General features: G+C 38.5%; 2 protein-coding genes across 6 annotated transcripts; both read right to left on the bottom strand.

The window, feature by feature from the left end:
- Positions 1–1,795: 1,795 nt before the first annotated feature.
- mfsd10 (major facilitator superfamily domain containing 10) lies at positions 1,796–16,828 on the bottom strand. 5 transcript variants are annotated; one of them, XM_042214982.1, is made up of 15 exons: positions 16,407–16,828; positions 13,333–15,314; positions 9,241–11,701; positions 7,924–8,105; positions 7,304–7,400; positions 7,091–7,194; positions 6,804–6,962; positions 6,431–6,622; positions 4,324–4,426; positions 4,114–4,225; positions 3,922–4,030; positions 3,712–3,802; positions 2,736–2,783; positions 2,551–2,640; positions 1,796–2,433 (listed from the first exon to the last, which is right to left on the bottom strand). In XM_042214982.1, the coding sequence occupies exons 4-15, from the start codon at positions 8,074–8,076 to the stop codon at positions 2,330–2,332; spliced, it is 1,362 nt and encodes a 453-aa protein (XP_042070916.1). In that variant the 5' UTR covers positions 8,077–8,105; positions 9,241–11,701; positions 13,333–15,314; positions 16,407–16,828; the 3' UTR covers positions 1,796–2,329. The 5 variants fall into 5 exon arrangements, with proteins under 5 accessions (XP_042070916.1, XP_042070917.1, XP_014185374.1 ...); XM_042214983.1 differs by having other exon boundaries at positions 7,924–8,102; XM_014329888.2 differs by lacking the exons at positions 9,241–11,701; positions 13,333–15,314; positions 16,407–16,828 and having other exon boundaries at positions 7,091–7,162.
- A 173-nt stretch (positions 16,829–17,001) lies between these two features.
- Positions 17,002–19,407, bottom strand: LOC102302336 (zinc finger protein 462). The gene is made up of 6 exons (XM_042214985.1): positions 19,391–19,407; positions 18,679–18,797; positions 18,193–18,321; positions 17,811–18,054; positions 17,171–17,313; positions 17,002–17,066 (listed from the first exon to the last, which is right to left on the bottom strand). The coding sequence occupies exons 2-6, from the start codon at positions 18,692–18,694 to the stop codon at positions 17,002–17,004; spliced, it is 597 nt and encodes a 198-aa protein (XP_042070919.1). The 5' UTR covers positions 18,695–18,797; positions 19,391–19,407.
- Between the last annotated feature and the right edge of the window lie 17 nt (positions 19,408–19,424).

Raw genomic sequence — 19,424 nt, 5'->3', positions numbered from 1 at the left:
CCTGCTTTAACTCAATGTGCTTTACACAGAAGATAAAAACACCTATGCAAGTTTATGATGAAAACAAAATGAAGTAAAGTGCACATCCATGCACACAGTTATTAACTGTGAGAACTGTGAGTAAGCCTGTGAGAACAAAAAGTTTTTGAACACAGATTAGATTAAATTTAGGTCTGTAGACAGCTTAATCCAGAGAACACGACCATACGTGAAAGCTCCCTCAGCACACTTAGATTTATCTCTGGAGACAGTTAAAAGATCTGCAACTGAAAATCTGAGAAGAACGACTAAGTAATAGACACTGAGCTATTTAGAAGTTTACTGGAGGAAGTCAGATGTGTACTATACAAACCACTGAGAGCTTTATGAGCTAATAGAAGGATTTTAAATGTAATTCTGTATTCAGCTGGGATCCAGTGAAGTGACTTTAGCACTGGGATAATATGGTCCAATTTTCATGTCAGGACTCGCCGCTGCACTCTAGACAAGCTGAAGTTGTCCTACTAGTAATTTGGATAATCCTGCAAACAGAGCAGTAGTCCAACTTGCTGAACACTTGGACCAATTTCTCAGTTAGTTTGTGATTAGGATTTTCTAACTATATCTGTGGTAGAAAGCAGTTCTGGTGACCTTATTGATGTGATTATTAAAACTGAGATCACTGTCCAAAATGCTGCAGAAGTTCCAGACAGAAACAGAGTGAGACTGTATGGGATGATAAATATGAAAAAATGTTCTCTCTCTGACTTTTTGGACCAGGGACAAGGATTTCCATGTTTAAAACGTCTCTAGACAGCCAACTGTTAATGTCATCAGTGCATCAGTTGGTGAACAGAGGTTAGATCATCAGAAAATGATAAGTACAGCTGTGTACTATCTGTGTAAGTATGATAGGATATATTGCGATTCTTTATGATAGTGCCAAGGAGGAGCATGTAAAGGTTAAAGAGTAATAGACCAGTAACAGACCCTTGAGGAACCTCTGATTTAATTTCTGTTACACTTTAGGGGCCAGATGTTTTGCAGTGGCGCAAATGTGTGTTTTAGAGTAAAAAGCGTTTTTTTCTTTTTTAGTGCCTTTTAGTGGAGCCATTTCATTTTCAAGGTGCAAAATGTAGAGGAGAATATTTAAATCAGTGGTACAAACTGAATTGAATCATGTTTTCAGCACACAATTAACTGCTGACTGTGTCAATATTTAACGCTGAAAAAAGTATACCTTGCTTTTTGCACTTCATACTGACCTGAACTGACTGTGCCTATGAAATAATTGCACCTTAGAAACGAGCGCAACTTTTGTAAATCAGCCATAAAACTAACCACACCTGTTTGGGTCTTGTGCTTACATGTTATTTTGCCCCATGATGAGAACTGGTTAAGAACCTGAACTGTTAAACCAATTGAATCACAAAGTCGTTGACTAAAAAGTCACACATAATATATCAAATTTAAGTTTCTTTCATATCGTACATGGAGTGTAAGGATTTTCATGGATGGTGCTTACACTTTCCTTTGTTTTAACTGGACTTTACATTTATTTTAGTTTTCTTGATATGAAAGCATCGAACTGTGTATACTATGCTCAGAATAAATCAAGTTAAACTCAGATTAAAAAACAAAACTCATGAAGAATTTCCCTTTTTTGCATTTACCAAGAATAAAGATTGTAATCTTTATTTTTATATACTAAAAAAATATCAAAAACATATCTTACCTTTAAAAATGTATTTTAGATACATATTGTGAAGTAAAATGTATGCAGCAAAAGCATTAAGTAGACCCAAATACTAAAGCATAAAGATGTTGATCAAAGCTGTACTTGAGTACAGTATTTAATGTGTAGTTCACATAGAATGAATTAGAAAAATTATATAAAAGGTTCAAAGTAAGATAACTGTTCATTGCCATGGTCTGATGTTTTATTCTCTGTAGTAAAGAATAGAACATCAAAAAGTTTTATGTGTGTTAATGCTAAAGTATCCTTTGCAAAATAGAAAATCTTAGTGATTAATAAAATACAACATTACAAAAATATCTGTGTACCAGGAGCACTAATATCACATGGAATTCCTTCTAACCCACCCAGTCTACAATACACACCGGTCTATAAGAACACACAAACAACATTATGTTCATTCATTCGTTTTTGGTATTTGTACCATCTTCTCATATCATTTTGTTTCATTTTTTGATCTTTGGCCAACAGCATGTGGAAAAGTAAACATCCTATTACTGTGAATTTAGTGCTTGCTTTCCCAGAAGATGCAAATATCATTGCATTGATGTAGGTAATGAAACACAAGGTTTTTTTAAAAAGTCTTTAAGTTGCTCATTCCTCTTTTAGTCTCCTGGCTATGCCCAGGAGAGCTAAGGGCAAGACGAAGGAGGCCGATGTGATAAGAAAGCAGGTCTGTGCTCCAGCAATCCAATACACTGCAAACAAATCAGTTAAAACAAAACAAATATGAATATATAACAAATAATTCAAATAGCACCATCTCAAGAGAAAAGCAGCACTATGGAAAGATCCTTTAGTTTCAGTTTCCTCACCTGAGGAGGACACAACTGGGCCCAACGCTCTGGCCAGGGCACCCAAACTACGCAGAATCCCCATCACAGTGCCCTTCTGACTGGCTGAGCCTAGAGGAATCAGCAACAGTGGGTAATCAGCAACAGTACCAACATTATAGCAGGATCAAAATATTTTTGATACTTTGATTTGATAAAAGGCTCACCATGGTCAGAAACTAGAGTTGACAAGCAGGGGACAACTATGGCAGCCGCTGTAAGAATAGGATACATAATACGTTGGAACAATTTTATAATTTAGGGACATTTAAATAAAATGCTATATAGCACAATATCATACAAAACAGTAACAATCTGATATTTTGCTTCTTAGAAAAGTTAGAGGACGACTTGATAAGAATAACACGAAGTATTTAAACTAAAGTGATATCATCCACTCCTGTTAGGGAGCAGACTAAAAAAAAAAAAAAGGATCCCTACTTGAATATGCACACATATTCTGATCAAAACAACGCCTAGATTTATGGACTTTGCATCAGATTAAGTATCAGGTTAGACACAATGTTTCTAAAATTTTGGGGGCCAAATATAATAACATTAGTTTTTATCTCAATTTTGAAAATGAATGAAAAAAAATTCCAGACATCCAGGCCTTTGTTCTGTAAGATATATCTGTGGTTTAGCTACATAATTTGCTGTAAATATAGCAGCATATAATCTGTATATCAATGAAAATGTACGTAGGATTTTCTTAGGGAAGAATGTAAAATGTAAATAGAACTGGTCCCAGTACAGAACCCTGTGGAACTCCACATGAGTATAATTCATTCTGAAATTTGACTGAAACTCTTCAGATAAACCACTCCTCTGCTAATGACTGCTTGACTATGTTATAGTTGTTCATTTAAGAATTTTTGAAATAAGAGAAGGGATGGGGATTGGTCTATGATTACTTAAGACAGCTGGATCAGGCAAAGTCTTCTTAAGCAATAGTTTAATTACTGCATCCTTGAAAGTGTTCTTGGCAGTGTTCTTCTATTTTAAGTGTACTGTCCTGTTATGTATTTTGGCAGTAGTTTATCACATAGTTTTTAGATTTATTTACACATTCTTGGGTGCTGTCAAGACAAGACAGATGAAACTGAGTTACTGCATATTTCTAATACAGTAATTTTGACTCACCAAAGGAATACAGTGACAACCCAATGTACAGCATTGTTACATTCCACGATAACCCAATGATTACAAAGGCTGGGATCAATGCTATGATTGCCTAAAAACAAGAAAAATGGTTCAGTAAGGTAGACATTTGTGCAGTGATTTATCCTGTTCCATTAACACCAACAACGGCATTAGATCAGTATTTGCCATGCAAGCAGTTGGTGACTTTACCATACGAACAGCCCTGATGTGCTGCCCCGGTTTTATTCTGCGAGCATAACCACCCTGGATTAAAGCCATGATGACACCAATAAAGAAGAACATCTTTCCCTGCTCCATGCTGTTAGAGAGAAAAACATAAGGTTGCTGTTTGTCAGACTTAAAAGGGAAACAGAGTACACAGCCTTATCTTTGAGTTCATACCTTGTAAACTGGAAACGCTGGTGAGTAAGAAAACTTAAGGTGAACTCCAGACCAGAGAACAGGAAGAGGTAGCAGAAATAAACCAGCCCCAGCACTCGAAGGCTTTGCATTCCTGTGAAACACAGCCCAATAGTGCAGCACTGTGTTAAGGTTTATTCACTCTTTATAAACAGGACAATCACAGATGAATGCAGCGTATACACTACTCACCGTTTCTTGAAAGTTGATCTTTTTTCTTACTAACAGCTGCAAAATAGAACAAGGATAATGGATGCAGCAGGTCCCTGCAGTCCCCACAGCCTGAAGACAAAGCCTAAAATGGAACAAGAAAAATGATCTGCATCTCTCTCTCAGTGAATAATGATTTGAAAAAACAATGCTGTTTCTTCAGAAACAATAAGAATTATGTGAACTTGTAATTTTATTTTATTTATGTATTTTTTCTGCAGTGGGTAGGTGAAAACTGAGAAAAATCAGACATGTTCAATCCAAACAATGATCACTGTCTCTTTGAAACATTCCTCGCCTGGTGGTTTCAGGTATGTTGCTCAATCTGGCAGACATGCACATAAATCATCGCCTTACTAATAAGGTGGTGTACACAGTGGATCAGCAGCCATAGACCTGTCCAGGCATGCGTTAAGTGGAATGACAAAAATTGCTTAAAGTACACCTCATAAGGTTTTTTTTGAAAAACTTTCATATAATTTCTGTTGAAGAAGGAATAAAGAGGGTGGAAATACTCTAAACATTGGACATCAGTATATCCTGTGTTTAACAATGTTCTCCCTGTGTTTGAGTGGGTTCTCTCTGGGTTCCTCCCACAGTCCAAGGACGTGCAGTTAGTGGGGTTCTGAACTGCCCAAAGGTGGGTGAATGTGGTTGTCTGTCTCTATGAGTAAACCTTGGTCAGATTGGCAACCTGTCCAGGGTGTACCCTGCCTCCTTCTCTCCCTATGGTAGCTGAAATATGCTCCAGCCACCCCACAACCCTGATAAGGATAAGCGGAAGAAAATGGATGGATGGGTGTTTGTTGGCGGTGGTCTGACTATTGTAGAAATGAATGATCTACTTTGATTTTCACACACAACCATCTTTAGGGTTTTCAGACTATGGCTCAAAAAAGACAAATTACTCAGTGAGTGGCAGTTCTCTGGATGGAAATCCAAAAGCCAGAGAAGAATGGCCAGACTTCTACGAGCTTTTAGGAGCACAACAGTAGCTGAAATGACCACTTACAACAAAGGTACGTAGAAGAATGCACAACATGTGGAATCTTGACGCAGGTGGGCTAAGGCAGTCAGAATTTGGTTTAAACAACATGAAGGAATAGATTCATCCTGCAGTATATCATGATTCAGGCTGGTAGTGGTGGTGTAATGTGTGGGGGATAATTTTTTGTACACAGTGAGTATTGTTGCTGACCATCCCAATCTTACTACAGTGTGCACATGCTCTGATGACTGATTAAAGTAGTTCACTGCACTCAAATGGACTCCAAAGTCAGCTGATCTCAATCTAACAGAGCACCTTTGTGAAATGGTGGTAGTGAAATTCCCACCATGTATGTGCACCTGACAAAATCTCCACCTGAAACGGTTTGGTGCTCTCCTGTCAGTATGGACCAAAATCACTGAGTTTTTCCAGCACCTTGTTGAATTTAAAGTAGTTCAAAAGGAGGGCAAAGGATGGTCCAGCACCCAGCAGCCTGTTACCTTAGCTCAGCATGAAAAATTGAAAACAGTGGAAAACAGATAGTCACTGATACTGGTACTGATATTGGCCCTTATTGAAGTACTTTGTATTTAAGGTGTGTGATACTTCCTCTTCATGGGAAAAAAGTACTTTTTTACTAAACTAAATGTATTTTTCAATCATAGCAATCATTTTTAGAGAAACATATTGTAAACACAATAGAAATATATGGTTACATTGTTTTTTCTACTGTTAGATCAGTATGTTGTCAAATACGGTGGATGTCCTTACATGGTCATTTCAGACAAACAGCTCTGGCAATTACTAAAGCGGTCTAACCCATCTGCTGTTGGGTAATAGGGAAGGAGAACTGAGCTAAAGACTTCTTGTTTGAGATAAAGCCCAGTGTAAGATAAATGAGCACTGTTTTGAACTGTGAGTCATGGAAATCTACACAATTGTAGCATAATAGGTCAACTTTAAGTGAAAAAGGTTCATACTTGTTCTACCACAGGGTGTTTTGGGAATCCATACAGCACAACTGATGGCTGGAAAATGTATGTTTACTGTTTAAAACTGCATTTAGTTCTGTTTGCATTAGCAGGAGTGTTTCTAACTAACCTTGACGTCCTTTGTTAATGTTTCTGGCAGCATCAGCCAAATAAAGAGCAGATCGGCAGTGCTGAAAGCCAGGGCGAGCAGAGCTGGAGTGAGGTAGAAGACATTTCCTGTTGCTTTGGAGGTGATAGCAAAGTAGGCGCCCATCAGAGGCCCCACAGTGAAGCCCAAGGAGAAGGCAACGCCGATCATGGCCTGATTACAACAGAGGGAAACAGAAAACAGAAAGACACTTTATTTATCTATTCTCAATACATGTGCTAAGCTAAGTGTACTGATAACAAAAAAAGTATGTATAAATATAACACAAAGTAATTTTAATTAATTTCACTTCAACAAAACATTTCCTGTAATGACCACAAATATTTCTGCCTACCATTCCTCGGTTCCGTGCTTTCGGGCACGGCAGGTCGGCTATGATGGCAGTGCAGAGGCTGACGTTGCCCTTACAAATGCCCCCAATTACCCGAAACAAAAGGAACATGCTGAAGCTCCGGGAAACAGCCCAGACTGCATAGGAGGACATCAGCCCTAACTGAAACACAAGGCACCCAATTAGATGTGAATGAGTCAGCTCTGGAGAAAGGGCTTTGTGTTTTCTTACAGAACGAATAGTGATAAACAAAACTTTAAAAAGTCTTAAAAAAGTGATGTTTTCCTCACTGTGGTGAGCATAAGCAGGGGTCGCCGGCCATATGAATCTGACAGAGCCCCGGTTACAGGTGATGCCAGGAACTGTAGCAGAGAAAACAGTGAGCCAATCAGACCTGGGGGGGGGGGGGGGGAAGGAGCATTATTAAACCAATGAGCCTGCAACACTGAAAATGTTGACCTTAACGTTGAATAAATCTGATGTTTAAAATTAATCCAATATACCTCCAAACAGGACACTGTTGTATTTCTTTTCCAAAGGAATCCCAACAGCCTCCCGGAACCAGTCCACAACAGTTTGAAGAGACTGATACACACCATCCTGCCCACACACAAACAAAGCATCACAGAGCTATAGTATAAATACCAGCAAAGTGGTTGCTTCACCATGACTCAGCAGGCGGATTCACCCACGGACTAATCGAATCAAATCACTCATGAGTTTGTTACAGTTTTTATGGAGGAGATTCTTCAAACAAAACCATCTTTGTTCGAGGATGTGTTCACAATGTAGAAATGGTCCGTTGAGGGAATTCCATTCAAAAAAATCCTATCTAACAATTTTCACACTGCAAAAAAAATGTCGTCAGTAAACACTGTTACCCTTTGATCATCACTGGCAGGAAATAAGGCTGCTGGAATCACCTTCAAAGTTTTAATGCTTTTAACCTGTTTCCTTGTCGTGTATAGCAGGCTTATCAGCTTAATGGACTGGACTGGTTCTTATATAGCGCTTTTCTACTCATCTGAGCACTCAAAGCGCTTTAATATCTGCTGTGATTTTAAAAGTGCCTTTACACGATTATACTGCTATAAATAAGTAAATAAATAAATGAAAGACCAACCCCGCTTTCTGCATAGTGATCCAAAATAGAAGGCAGCAGAGGTAGAATCAGAGTGAATCCCAGCAGGTCCAGCAGCAGGATGATAAACACAATCTTGATGACCTTTGTGGAGAAGTTGCCTTCATCTTCCTTGGATTTGTTTACGGCTGACATTTTTCCACCTGATAGTGTTTCTTTTCCTGCTGTACAAAGAGCAGCACTTTTAATATAGTGTGTTAAAATGCCCCTCGTGACTTTTCTCAAATAACACAAACAAGCAGAGCCATCCTTAAAAGAAATTCACCCTTAAAGAGTTACTATTGTAGGCTATCCCGATCAAACTGAAGTAGTTTCTTTACATTTCCTTGAGTTTCTTGCTTTGTACAAATCATACAAAATCATCATTTAAGTACTTTTTCCTTTTAAATAAACTGAATTACTGTAACTGAAATAGGTCTCTATTTGTCTTATCACTTAAATGTGTAGGTACAGTACCTGTACCATGTGTATTTTTAAATCTATTTTTATTTAGTTAAATTTAGTAAAATAATGTTTATTCAGTTACTCAGTGTGCTGACATTTTACTCCAACTGTGGAAAACTTGTTAAAAACAGAAATAATCATTCATTCAGATAAGCAGGAGCATCCAGGGCTGGGTCGGGGAGGGCATCCAGCATAAAAAGCAGAGCCAAATCAAATATCAAATCGTTTAAGTTGCATATTTTGGTTTCAACAACTTAAAAAACGAAATAAAACTGAGAAGGTCGCTTTTACCCCAAAGGTAATTACAGTAAGTATCACTACAGTGTCCTAGAGAAGTATACTAAAACACTTAAATACTCAAAGATGCACCTGAAGTCGGTACAATATTTAAGTAGCTGTATTTTCGCGTTAAGGTTATAAAAATGTGGACGCTATTAGTATGTAAAAAGAAGCGTTTCATGGACTGGACAGGTTTAAAATACAAAACGTTTACACCAGTTTATACCGGTAAACGTGTAATTACCGACACCCTTCATTAACCACATCTACTTACAGTAAGTAATCAGGAAACAGAGGGAGAAAAACGTGTTGGTCAAGGAAGGAGGAAACAATTCCTGCAGCCTTCCTCACCCGAGCAAATCCACCTCAATTTGTATGAACTTAAAAAGCATCAACACACAAATGTGTTAGGTTGTGCTTTCAAACATCTTCATCTAAAAGCACAAAACGCGTTTCTCTACATGTAAATGGTTTGGATCCAGTGGTACTGACCAATATTTATCAGCATCGCATTTTTTCCCTCGATTTTTCTCCCTATGTATTTCTTCTAATGTCACCTTAACACGTTTAACTTACCCAGTGTGCGCAGAGCGGTGGACTCAGAGTAGCAGATCAAAGTGAGGACAAGTTCACCTCGACCTGGCTCATCAGTCAGTCCATTATTGAGTACACACCAGGAAGCGGCGTCCTCTTACATTTGGATGACAAGAGTGTGTCGTAACCAACGCAAACACAAGAAAATGCTGCCTTCACGTGACCCCCGTAAGCTCGTATTTTCGCCTTTCTCCCTCGTTAAGGTTTTTCTGTGGTGGTCCGACAAATCTTTTGATTCAGTGCGTCAAAGCAGTGCTTAGAGAATTTATTGGAACAGTAAGGCTGTAATGCCACTTTGGTGACTGGAATATAATCAAACAGTGGCATGGCCAAACGTTGTATTGTCATATTAACACCATTACTGGTGGCAGAGTGTGTCATAAAAAAATTTGAGAAAACTGAAAAGACAGCCTTTTAGTCAATCCATCTTCTGTTCGCTGATGCCTCATCAGAAATGGTTTCAGTGGCTGTCAAGAAGCCAGTGGTAGAAAACAGGGAGAAAATGCTCAGTATGCCAAATTGCACAAGAACTGGGCTGAAAATCAGTGACAGAAGTTCTTATAGAGGGCTGAATCCAGATGTGAAATGTTTAGTTCAAATTGTCAATATGTATAGAAGAGGTTATGGTGGAGGTGCTGTCATGGTTTGTGGTTTCATTTCAGCCAGTGGTGTTGGGGAGCTTATTAAAAAGGTTTTGATCAAACATGGAAAACCATGTAGGAAAGCATCTGCTTGGCAATAAGAAAATTTTTCACAAGACTGATCCGCAAACACACGCAGTGAAAGAATATTGGGATAGAAAAAACACACACACAACTGAACCCAGTCAGTCATGGATTTTCCTTCCCAGAGCCCGGAACTTAATATTACTGAAGCAGTGTGGGATTATATTGACAGAGAACAAAACCAAAGTCAACAAACATCCAAAGAATTACAAGAGAAGCACTCAAGGGAACAAGGCTAGGTTAAGAGAGTTCAGTTTGTGTTGATGAAAAAAGGTGGCCATACCAAGTGTTGAATTTCAGGCTCATCAGAAATGTCCAATCAGACTTTTTTCTCAGTATACTGTATTTCTATTTTCACATTTTTATAATTTGCTACACCCATTTCCTATATCCACATCAAAATTTAAAAAAAAAAAAGAGGGGTGGGTAAGCCATTTGCACAGTATTATTTAGCTAATGCGCACATTGCTCTTTACATCAAGACATTTGAAATCAAACATTTATTGTTGTAACCAGATTATATTTTCTTAATGCACTATTTGATTTTTGCTACAGGGCAACACTTTTAATACAAAGCATCCATGTTTTATAATACAAGGATATGAACACACGTGGTCTCATAACACATTAACTTTTTAAACTTGAACTGTGTTTCAGTCTTCTGTAAATGTCCCTGATTAGTTCTTGGTCCAGCCTGCGTCCGTTTTTTGCTGTTGTTCAAGAAATTGAAAAAAAAATGGACCATTTATTAATCATTTATGACCTATTGTGCACGAGTCTATCTTCAGATGTACTGCCTTTTCTGACACCTACTGTAATGGTAAAATTAACTAAAAATGTTTAAATTCACCACTTTCATAGAAGGCGCCACTCTAAGCTAGGAGGAAAATAAATATCAGGTGCTGCAAACACACTTTAAATTCAAAACAAATTGAAGTATAAAAAAAATAAAAATAAATTTTGTTAACATGGAATACCAAACTAAATACTTATATTTTACTGTCAACTATTTTCCTTTTTAGTACAAAATACACAATAAAAGTGTGTTGAAATACCAAACAACACCTGAAGGCAGCATTTAATGAACTTTCTGTTATGGAAGTTGGTTCAGTTTGTGGTATTTAACTCTATGTAAACGTTTTCATGTAAAATTAGTTCACAGTGTAGAGGTTTCTGCAGATTTTACAGTAATAACTTCTCGTAAATAATACCTCCCTGCACAAACTACAGGAATAAAAATGAACTCTTGATGACAGTTGATCACGGCCATTATCCATTAGTGTTTAAAAAAAATACAAAAAAAATTCTAAAGATTTTAAATACAGTGTGTCACACATAATACATTCACCATATTGGTTCAAAGTTTTATTTACTGAATCACATCTATGTTTAACAGCTTTACCATAAAAGCATTTCATAGGAATAAGTTTAAAAATGCACAAAAAAAGGAAACGTAAACATGTAAACGTACAGTTAGATAAGATATGAGAATAACAAAATCTAAAATGCGTAACTCAACACAACACTGGAACTTTCCATAAGATGGAAACCCAAATAAAAATAACGTGGAAAAGACTGTTAGATTCCATGCCGCATGACGTGACGCTTCAGTTCAGAGCTGTTCACCAAATTTCTTCCACAGAACTCACAAGTAAATCGTTTCTGCTCTGTAAGCGAGGAGCACAGGACTTCAGCAGGTTCTTTTGTTGTTGTTGTATCTGAGGGAGGGGACAAAACAAAACAAATCAACAACGTAATTATCCCATACCGAAGATTCCTCAAAATCTATTTATGTTCACAACCCAATACTTACCTACAGTTAGTTATCACAAAAAAGTCGATAAAAGCTCAGAAAAAGAGTAAAAAATTACCCTTAGAACTTAAGAAAAACCCGAGAAGTTCTCATATTTTTTGCTTGAACGACTAAATAAACAATGATCACACACATAGATCATCTCCTTTTGAATCACTTTTTATCATCAGATTTGTCTGTAATCACACACAGTCCTGTTTTTTTTCATTTAATTTTTCAAATTAATATTAGGAATGCACTAAGATACAGTCATGTGAAAAAGAAAATACACCCTGTTTCAACTCTAAGGATTTACATATCAGCACATAATAAGAAAATATAAAAACACTGTATATATGTAATACACTATATGTATTACTAATATTACATTTATTTAACAGAAACTCAGCCAAAATGCAGAAGCAGTGTGTGAAAAAGTAAGTACACCTTATATTCAGTATCTTCTAGAACCATTCTTAACAGCATTCATCGTCTGTATGACTTTATCAGTCTTTACAACATTGCTTCAGTTCAGTTTGAGGTTTTCAGGCATTCATTTAAGCACAGCCAGTCCTGTGGATTGGAAACGAGCCTAAATCATCACCCCTCCACCACCCTGCTTGACAGGTGCTGCAAGGTGCTTGTGCTGTTATCCTGTTTGGTTTTCTCCAAATGTGATGCTTTGCAGTATTGCTAGACATCGCTATTTAACCCTTTAGAGCATAGGTGTCAAACTCTGGCCCGCGGGCCAAATTTGGCCCACAGCCTAATTACATTTGGCCCGCGAAGCCATACCAAATGACTATCAGAGATGGCCTACTGGTATTATACATCTAATATATATATTGTTTAGTATTAAGCTTTGTTTGTTCCATATTCAGTTTTTCAGCAAAACGTGTTTGAGTCCATAAGAAAAGATTCATTCTTATATCTGGAGGAATAAATATATTTCAATAAATATTAACGTTAGCCCGCGACTTTGTTCCAGTTTTGAATTTTGGCCCACTGTGTATCTGAGCTTGACACCCCTGCTTTAGAGTCTCAGATGTAGCTCTTCTACATATATTTCTTTGGTTTGTCTGAGCATCTTCGCCTTGTGCATTGTTTTATCACACACGTGAATCAGATCAATGAACTGCCAGACAATTTGTTTTCATAGAGGTCACCATACTTGCTGATGATTGTAGCATCTGGCTGTTACTTACCTTCTTACATCCTATAGACGCAGCAAAGATGGCTTTTTTAATTTTTCCACACTGCTTCTGCATTTTGGCTCATTTTTTGTTAAATTATTAATGACATAATAGTTCATCTTTAATTGTACTTATCTAAAGTCCTGACACATAAAACCTTACAATTCAAAGAGGGAGCACTTTTATTTTCATAACTCTATCATTGATGTTGCCCAATATCTGCATTTACCATCTCTTTTTCTGTACTTTAAACAAGTGTTAAAGTGTACTTAAGAGTGTACTTTTAAGTGTACTTAAAATATGTGTTTTGCTTGCAAAAATGCACAAAAACTAATATTTCAATTCACTCATAATTTCTTTTTACCTTCAGGCTCTTGCAGACAATCATCATCCTTCATCCCGTCGTGGTCACCAGGCGCCTGATCTTGGTGTCGTTCCTCGTCTTCTGTGAGCATCTCAGATTCTTGGTTTTGCTTCTGCTCGAAAGGACCGTTCTCTTCTTCCTCCTTGAAGCATTCAGGAGAGTGCACTTCCTTCTTCAGACATTCTTTCTCAAGTACTGGTATTTCTGTGCAAGGTTTAGGTTCCTGTTCACTGCTTTGCTGAGTGTGCACTTCTTCCCGCTTTAATTTTGTAAACGAGACACCTAAAATATCGCCGGTGATCATCTTAAGTCGTGCACAAGTGGGCGGGAGGGTTAACATATGTCTTTCAATTTTTAAACTCTCCTTTGTCCTTGTGTTATTTACATGTGCAACATTTAGCTTTGTTAAGGCTGAATTTGCCTCTATACCAAATTGATTCTTTGGATTCTGGAACAAAGGGAAGTTGCTCTCTTCAGCTAATGGGATATCACTTGCATCACTTGCCTCAGTGCCCTTCTCTATCTTGACCATTTGACCCTCATCTGCCTTGTTATGCATCTTGCTGTCATCATTGGCCAACTGTAAGATATGACGCAGTATGTCATCTTCTACCTTTGCCTCAATGTTCAGTGTTTTATGCTCAAGTGCTTTAACGTCTTGCTTTTGAGCTGGTGTTTCTTCATCCACTCCATCATTTCCTGTCTCCATTTGTTGTTTGTCTCCAGATTCTCTGAATTCAGGTTGGGCTTGGTTTTCATTTGTCTGCCTCTCTTCCTCTGGATTGCCGTAATCCTCACATGGGGTATCTGTAATTTTCACTTCTCTTACACTTTGTTCCACATTTCCTGTCTCCTGTTCTCTTGCAGTCTCTAGCAGCACAAGCTCCGCTTGTTTTTGCAGCTCTTGTTGGACAGTAGAGTTTGGTTTTGCATTTTCACGTTGAATGCCTGATTCGGAAGTCTGGCCAGGACTTTCTCCGTTGGTTTCCTGGCATTCCCTGATCTGGAGTGCACTTTTCTCTGTGGTATAGTTTTCTTCCAGGTTCTCAGCTTGTGGAACCTCATCACAGTCTGCAAAAAGGTCCTCCATTTCTACATCTTCTCTGTCCTCATCGAGCTGGTCCATGTTAGACAAATGTTCCTCTTCTTCTTCTGTTACTGGCACATTACCAACGCTTGCCTCCAGCTGATCAAGGCTCACCTGACCCACGAGTTCATGATTCCTCACGACCTGCATAGACAGAATCACGGTCCAAATTATGATACACTTTTCCATCACATTATATTGGGGTGAGGGTGGGGCACTGATGATGTAGAAGCCTCAAAAACTCATTTATCCAATATAATACACTTGGAGTTATGAGGTTGAGATAAGACTCCCAGTCCTATAGTTTATGGGAAGCCAGACATGACATGGTAAACACTTTCGTGGTGAGTTTATGGGCTTAGTCCCTGATTTTGGAGGCATACTGAATAAAAAAAATTGGTAAATGGCCTGCATTTGTATAGCTCTTTTCTAGTCCCTAAGGACTCCAAAGCGCTTTACATATCCAGTCATCCACCCATTCACACACACATTCACACACTGGTGATGGCAAGCTACATTGTAGCCACAACAACCCGGGGGCGCACTGACAGAGGTGCCCCAGGGTGGTAAAACATTATTACAACTATTTTGCAAATCATGTTTAAATTGCTTAAAAATGTTGGATTATCTTTTGTCTGCTTACTGCATAGAGATAGCAGTTTCACAGTCAGTCCCTCTCCTTCTCACCACATCTTATTCTTTGAAACTAAGATGATTGTGGTGAAAATGCTAATCTTGGGGTATCAAAACACAATTTCAGAAACCAACGGATAATGTCACAGTAGTTGTCCATGTCCATCTTTGACATTATGGTTTAATCCCCGTAAATGTAGCACTTTTCAATAGCCAAGGAATTGGGGTAGGATATGCACTGCATCACTCCATTAGGTGCAACCTTAATCAATCTAAGGACCTTGCAAAGAAAAGCGTCTGGACTTCTTTGAGTTGCTTGAAGACGTTTCACCTCTCATCCGAGAAGCTTCTTCAGTTCTAAGGGTCAAATGGTGGAGTCCCAGATTTAAACCCAGTGGGAGTTTCCCCCCACAGAGGGACAAAGGACCCCCTGATGATCCTCTACCTAATCATATGAGCCAAGGTGTAAAAGCGGGTGTGGGTCACAATCAGCCAGGGTTTCGGGTGAGCTCATTGTGAAGCCTGGCCCCACCCTATCATGTGATTTCCTGAGGTCAGATGGCCCAGGATGTGAGTGTGCGTTAAGGCATCTGGGAAGGGATCTCAAAACTGGATTATAGATGGCAGACAGTTGGTGTCATAAACCACCGCCTCTGTTCAAAGATGCTCGCTCACAGTGGACGTAAATGGCTTCTTTCACTCCTCTTTCAAACCATCTGTATTCTCTGTCCAAAATGTGAACTTTGGCATCCTCGAAAGAGTGACCTTTGTCCTTTAGATGCAGATGAACTGCTGAGTCTTGTCCTGTGGAGGTGGCTCTTCTATGTTGTGTTATGCGCTTGTGAAGTGGCTGTTTGGTCTCGCCGATGTAGAGGTCTGGGCATTCCTCGCTGCACTGTACAGCATACATCACGTTGTTAAGTTTGTGTTTAGGAGTTTTGTCTTTCGGGTGAACCAGTTTCTGTCTGAGTGTGTTGCTGGGTCTGAAGTACACTGGGATGTTGTGCTTGGAGAGAACCTTGAGTTTCTCTGATACACCGGCTACATAGGGGATGACAATGTTGTTGCGTCTGTCTTTCTTATCCTCCCTCGCTGGTGTCTGATCTTCTTTTCTGTGCATCTTTGCTGACTTTATAGGATTCCACTTCTTGTCTTTTGATTTTGACCCAGGTGCCATCTACATATCTGTACCAATGGCTGGGTACTCTCCCTTTAAAGAGCCAAGAGCCTTTCTTTCCACTTCCTCCATGTAAAGGTTGGCTCTTCAAGCAACTCAAAGAAGTCCAGACGCTTTTCTTTCCAAGCTCCTTAGACTACAATGACCTGGATGACTGAGAACCTTCACAGACACAACCTTAATCAATATTAAACCGATTTGTGGCAAAGTTTTTGAACTACAAAAACATTCAGACTAAAGGAATCAAATGGCCCAGTGCCAATGTCTCCGTAGCGAATGTGATATGTGAATAAAACCATTCTTTTGCAAAAGTAAGTCCACTGTCTATATGTAGCTTGCGAAAGTGATGCAGTGCTACTAAACAAGATGCATGGTTGACATTTAAAAATGTCATTCTGATGAATTCTTTATGTTCATTTTTATATCTATTCATATTTTTAGGATGTATGCTCCCACTCTCTTTCGTTGGCTACTCCCTTCAAATATCAGACATGTTGACGTCTGACATCTAATTGCTGTTTACATTTTTTATAGGCTTAAATAACTTCATTCTTCATTCAACTTCATTTTCTCTTGATTTTCTAAATCTTCATGGTTACAGAGTGAAGAGCACCGTCAGATGTTAAACAACGTTTTACAAGAATTCAAGGAGCACGGCGAATCCGCCTGCTATCGCTCATTGTCAATCAAACCGGGCAGCGAAATACAACCACCTTGGTTTATGTCATCGTGCCCATCATGGCAAAGAGTTTCTGGCTGCCACGTAGACATTTTAGGGATGGCCTGGGTAACGTGACAGTTTGGGGCGACGAACCTCTATTGGCACTACACGTTCCTCTGTAAAGAAAAAAAAAAAGGAAAAAAGGGAATGCTTGTGTGACAGCGTCAGGTATCGGAAAGCAGAACACGTTCCTACAAATCCTGCAAATGCTCCAACATACCACGATGCAAGACAATGTGATCAATCATGTTGTTCTTGTTCTTAGTTTGGTACAGACAGAAAGGGCAGCAGAGGTCCTTCTGATGAGTAGGCTTTGACTGGCAGGTAGAGTGACCCGTCTCCATGTGCATTTCCAGAGTTTTCCTAATGACAACAGGAGAAATCAGTGATAACATTGCAAATCTGTCGGTGTTTGGTGACAACTCGTGTTGAGTAATGAGTAGAAATGACAAATTCAAGATGTCTGTCAAGTCAAATACCTCATAAAACTCATCCAAGTTATTTCCATACATTTAAAATAATTGACAACAATGTCTAAATTTGAATAAAACAAGCTTCTTCTTCAAAAAGGGTCCAAACAGCAGATAGCGCGGCATGTTTGATTTAGCACACTTTTATGCCAGGTTCTCTTCCCGATGCCACCCCAAAGGGATTTGTGTCTCCTCCTTGAGGCAAACCAGGAATGCATTATGTCACCTGACTATAGAAACTAGTCAGATCCTGCGCATCTGTGATGATGCAGAATTAAAAGTATCAATTATAATTTGCAGATTTTTAGAACACACTAAATTTTATTAAAGAAAAAAAGAAGCCAAAAATCTTTTGTACACACAAAACTACAAACTCTTACAGCACCTTACCTTAAACCTGTGAAAAAGTTGCAGTCTTTACATCTGAGGATTTTCTTTCCATGCCAATTTAGGCAGTGCCGCCGGATACTAGACAGGTGTCCAGTGCTGAAATTGCAGAACTCACAGTGAAGCACGCTGTTCTCAGGTAATTTTGAAAGTTGCACGTTCATTTTAGATTTGATGCTGCTCTGTGCCATCATGGTGTAGTGGTTTAACTGGCGCCGCACATCTGGGGGCTCCAAGTACAGAGATCCTGTCAAAGTTTCAAGGACCCACAGTCTGTTAGTACTGCTACAAAACCAAAAGCTGTTTGTTTTATGAAAACCAAGACCAAGTTTAAAAAACAAACACACACACACACACACACAAAAAAACATGAGATATGACTTGCCTTTAATCAGTTCAGGTCGCTCATCAATTTCAGGCAAGCTGTTCATTTTCTCTGATGAATTAGAGGACTCCTTAAACCTCTCTTCACTCTCATCTTTGTCTTCAGTCTCAGCTGCAGCCATGATGAGATCTAAGCATTCAGCAAAAGAATAACCAAATGAAAAAGGAAAGACATAAACGCAGACATAAAGCCACACGAAATCTCTCAAACCCCTTCTTGTGAAAGATGTGGCTGTCTTTAAAACTAAGCCAAAACCATCCCAGTCTGAACAGTTAAAGTCAGCTTCTAATATAAAATGCACCTGTGACAACTCATATTAACTTGACCAAATCCAGCATACAGAAAACTTATGCTAATAATCTACAACAAAAGACTAATTTTAAAAATTCTGGTGATTTTGAAATCAACGTTCGCAGATCAAAGACAATGCATTTGACACTTAATGCTCATAAGATACCACTGGTGATCTTACAAATGAGTTCTTACCATTATGCTTTTTCATAAAATGACTCCTCCAGAGGCCAAAGACTGTTGTCCGATAGGTACAGCAACTACACAGAAAAGGTCTCAGAGTTCCAGATTTGTGGATGAGATATTTGCTAATGCTGGTGAGGTAAAAAGAAAAAGGTTCACAATCATTCAACTCTCACAAAAAATACAGCTTGGGGTGTTTGGGACTTGCTTTAACGAACAAAGCAATCAAAGTTCAATTTCAACAAGCCTGCGAAAGATACATTAGTCAAACAGAGAGTAGATGAAGTTAACTCCTAAAATCTGTAAAGGAGGTATAATTTCTTGACTTTGGTTCTCTTGTCAGAAAGCCATTGTTTCGATTTATGAGGAAACGGTCTTCTTGTGCAGTTTAAAGTTATACAGGAGTGGATAGAGGTGGAATTGAGGAAAGCGGGAAAGGGGAGTCTAACTTTTTATTTAACCAGGAAGTGAAAATGTTGAGATAAAGAAGCTTTTCTGCAAAGGTTTTCCAATACCCAGATAGGCACTGTACTTTTTCAGACTAAACAAGACCAACTGCTAAAATTTCCATTTGGCTATGTTACTTTTTAAGTGAGCCCACAAAAAAAAAAAAAAAGCGTAGCAAAATGGGGTGACTGCTTTAATATATGAGCTTAAATTTGTCTATTATCAATACTTTTTTTTAGTTTAGTTTTTAACAATAAAAAAAGCCCAAAGTTCTTACTTGTGTTTTAATCCAGATGTGGAGCTATTGTCCA

This window comes from Haplochromis burtoni, unplaced genomic scaffold (genome assembly GCF_018398535.1).
Source record: "Haplochromis burtoni strain Fernald_Lab_line unplaced genomic scaffold, NCSU_Asbu1 Contig_634, whole genome shotgun sequence".
NCBI classification, from domain to species: domain Eukaryota; kingdom Metazoa; phylum Chordata; class Actinopteri; order Cichliformes; family Cichlidae; genus Haplochromis; species Haplochromis burtoni.
The sequence above is the reverse complement of the archived record's forward strand: the minus strand, read 5'-3'. Positions and strand labels throughout refer to the sequence as shown.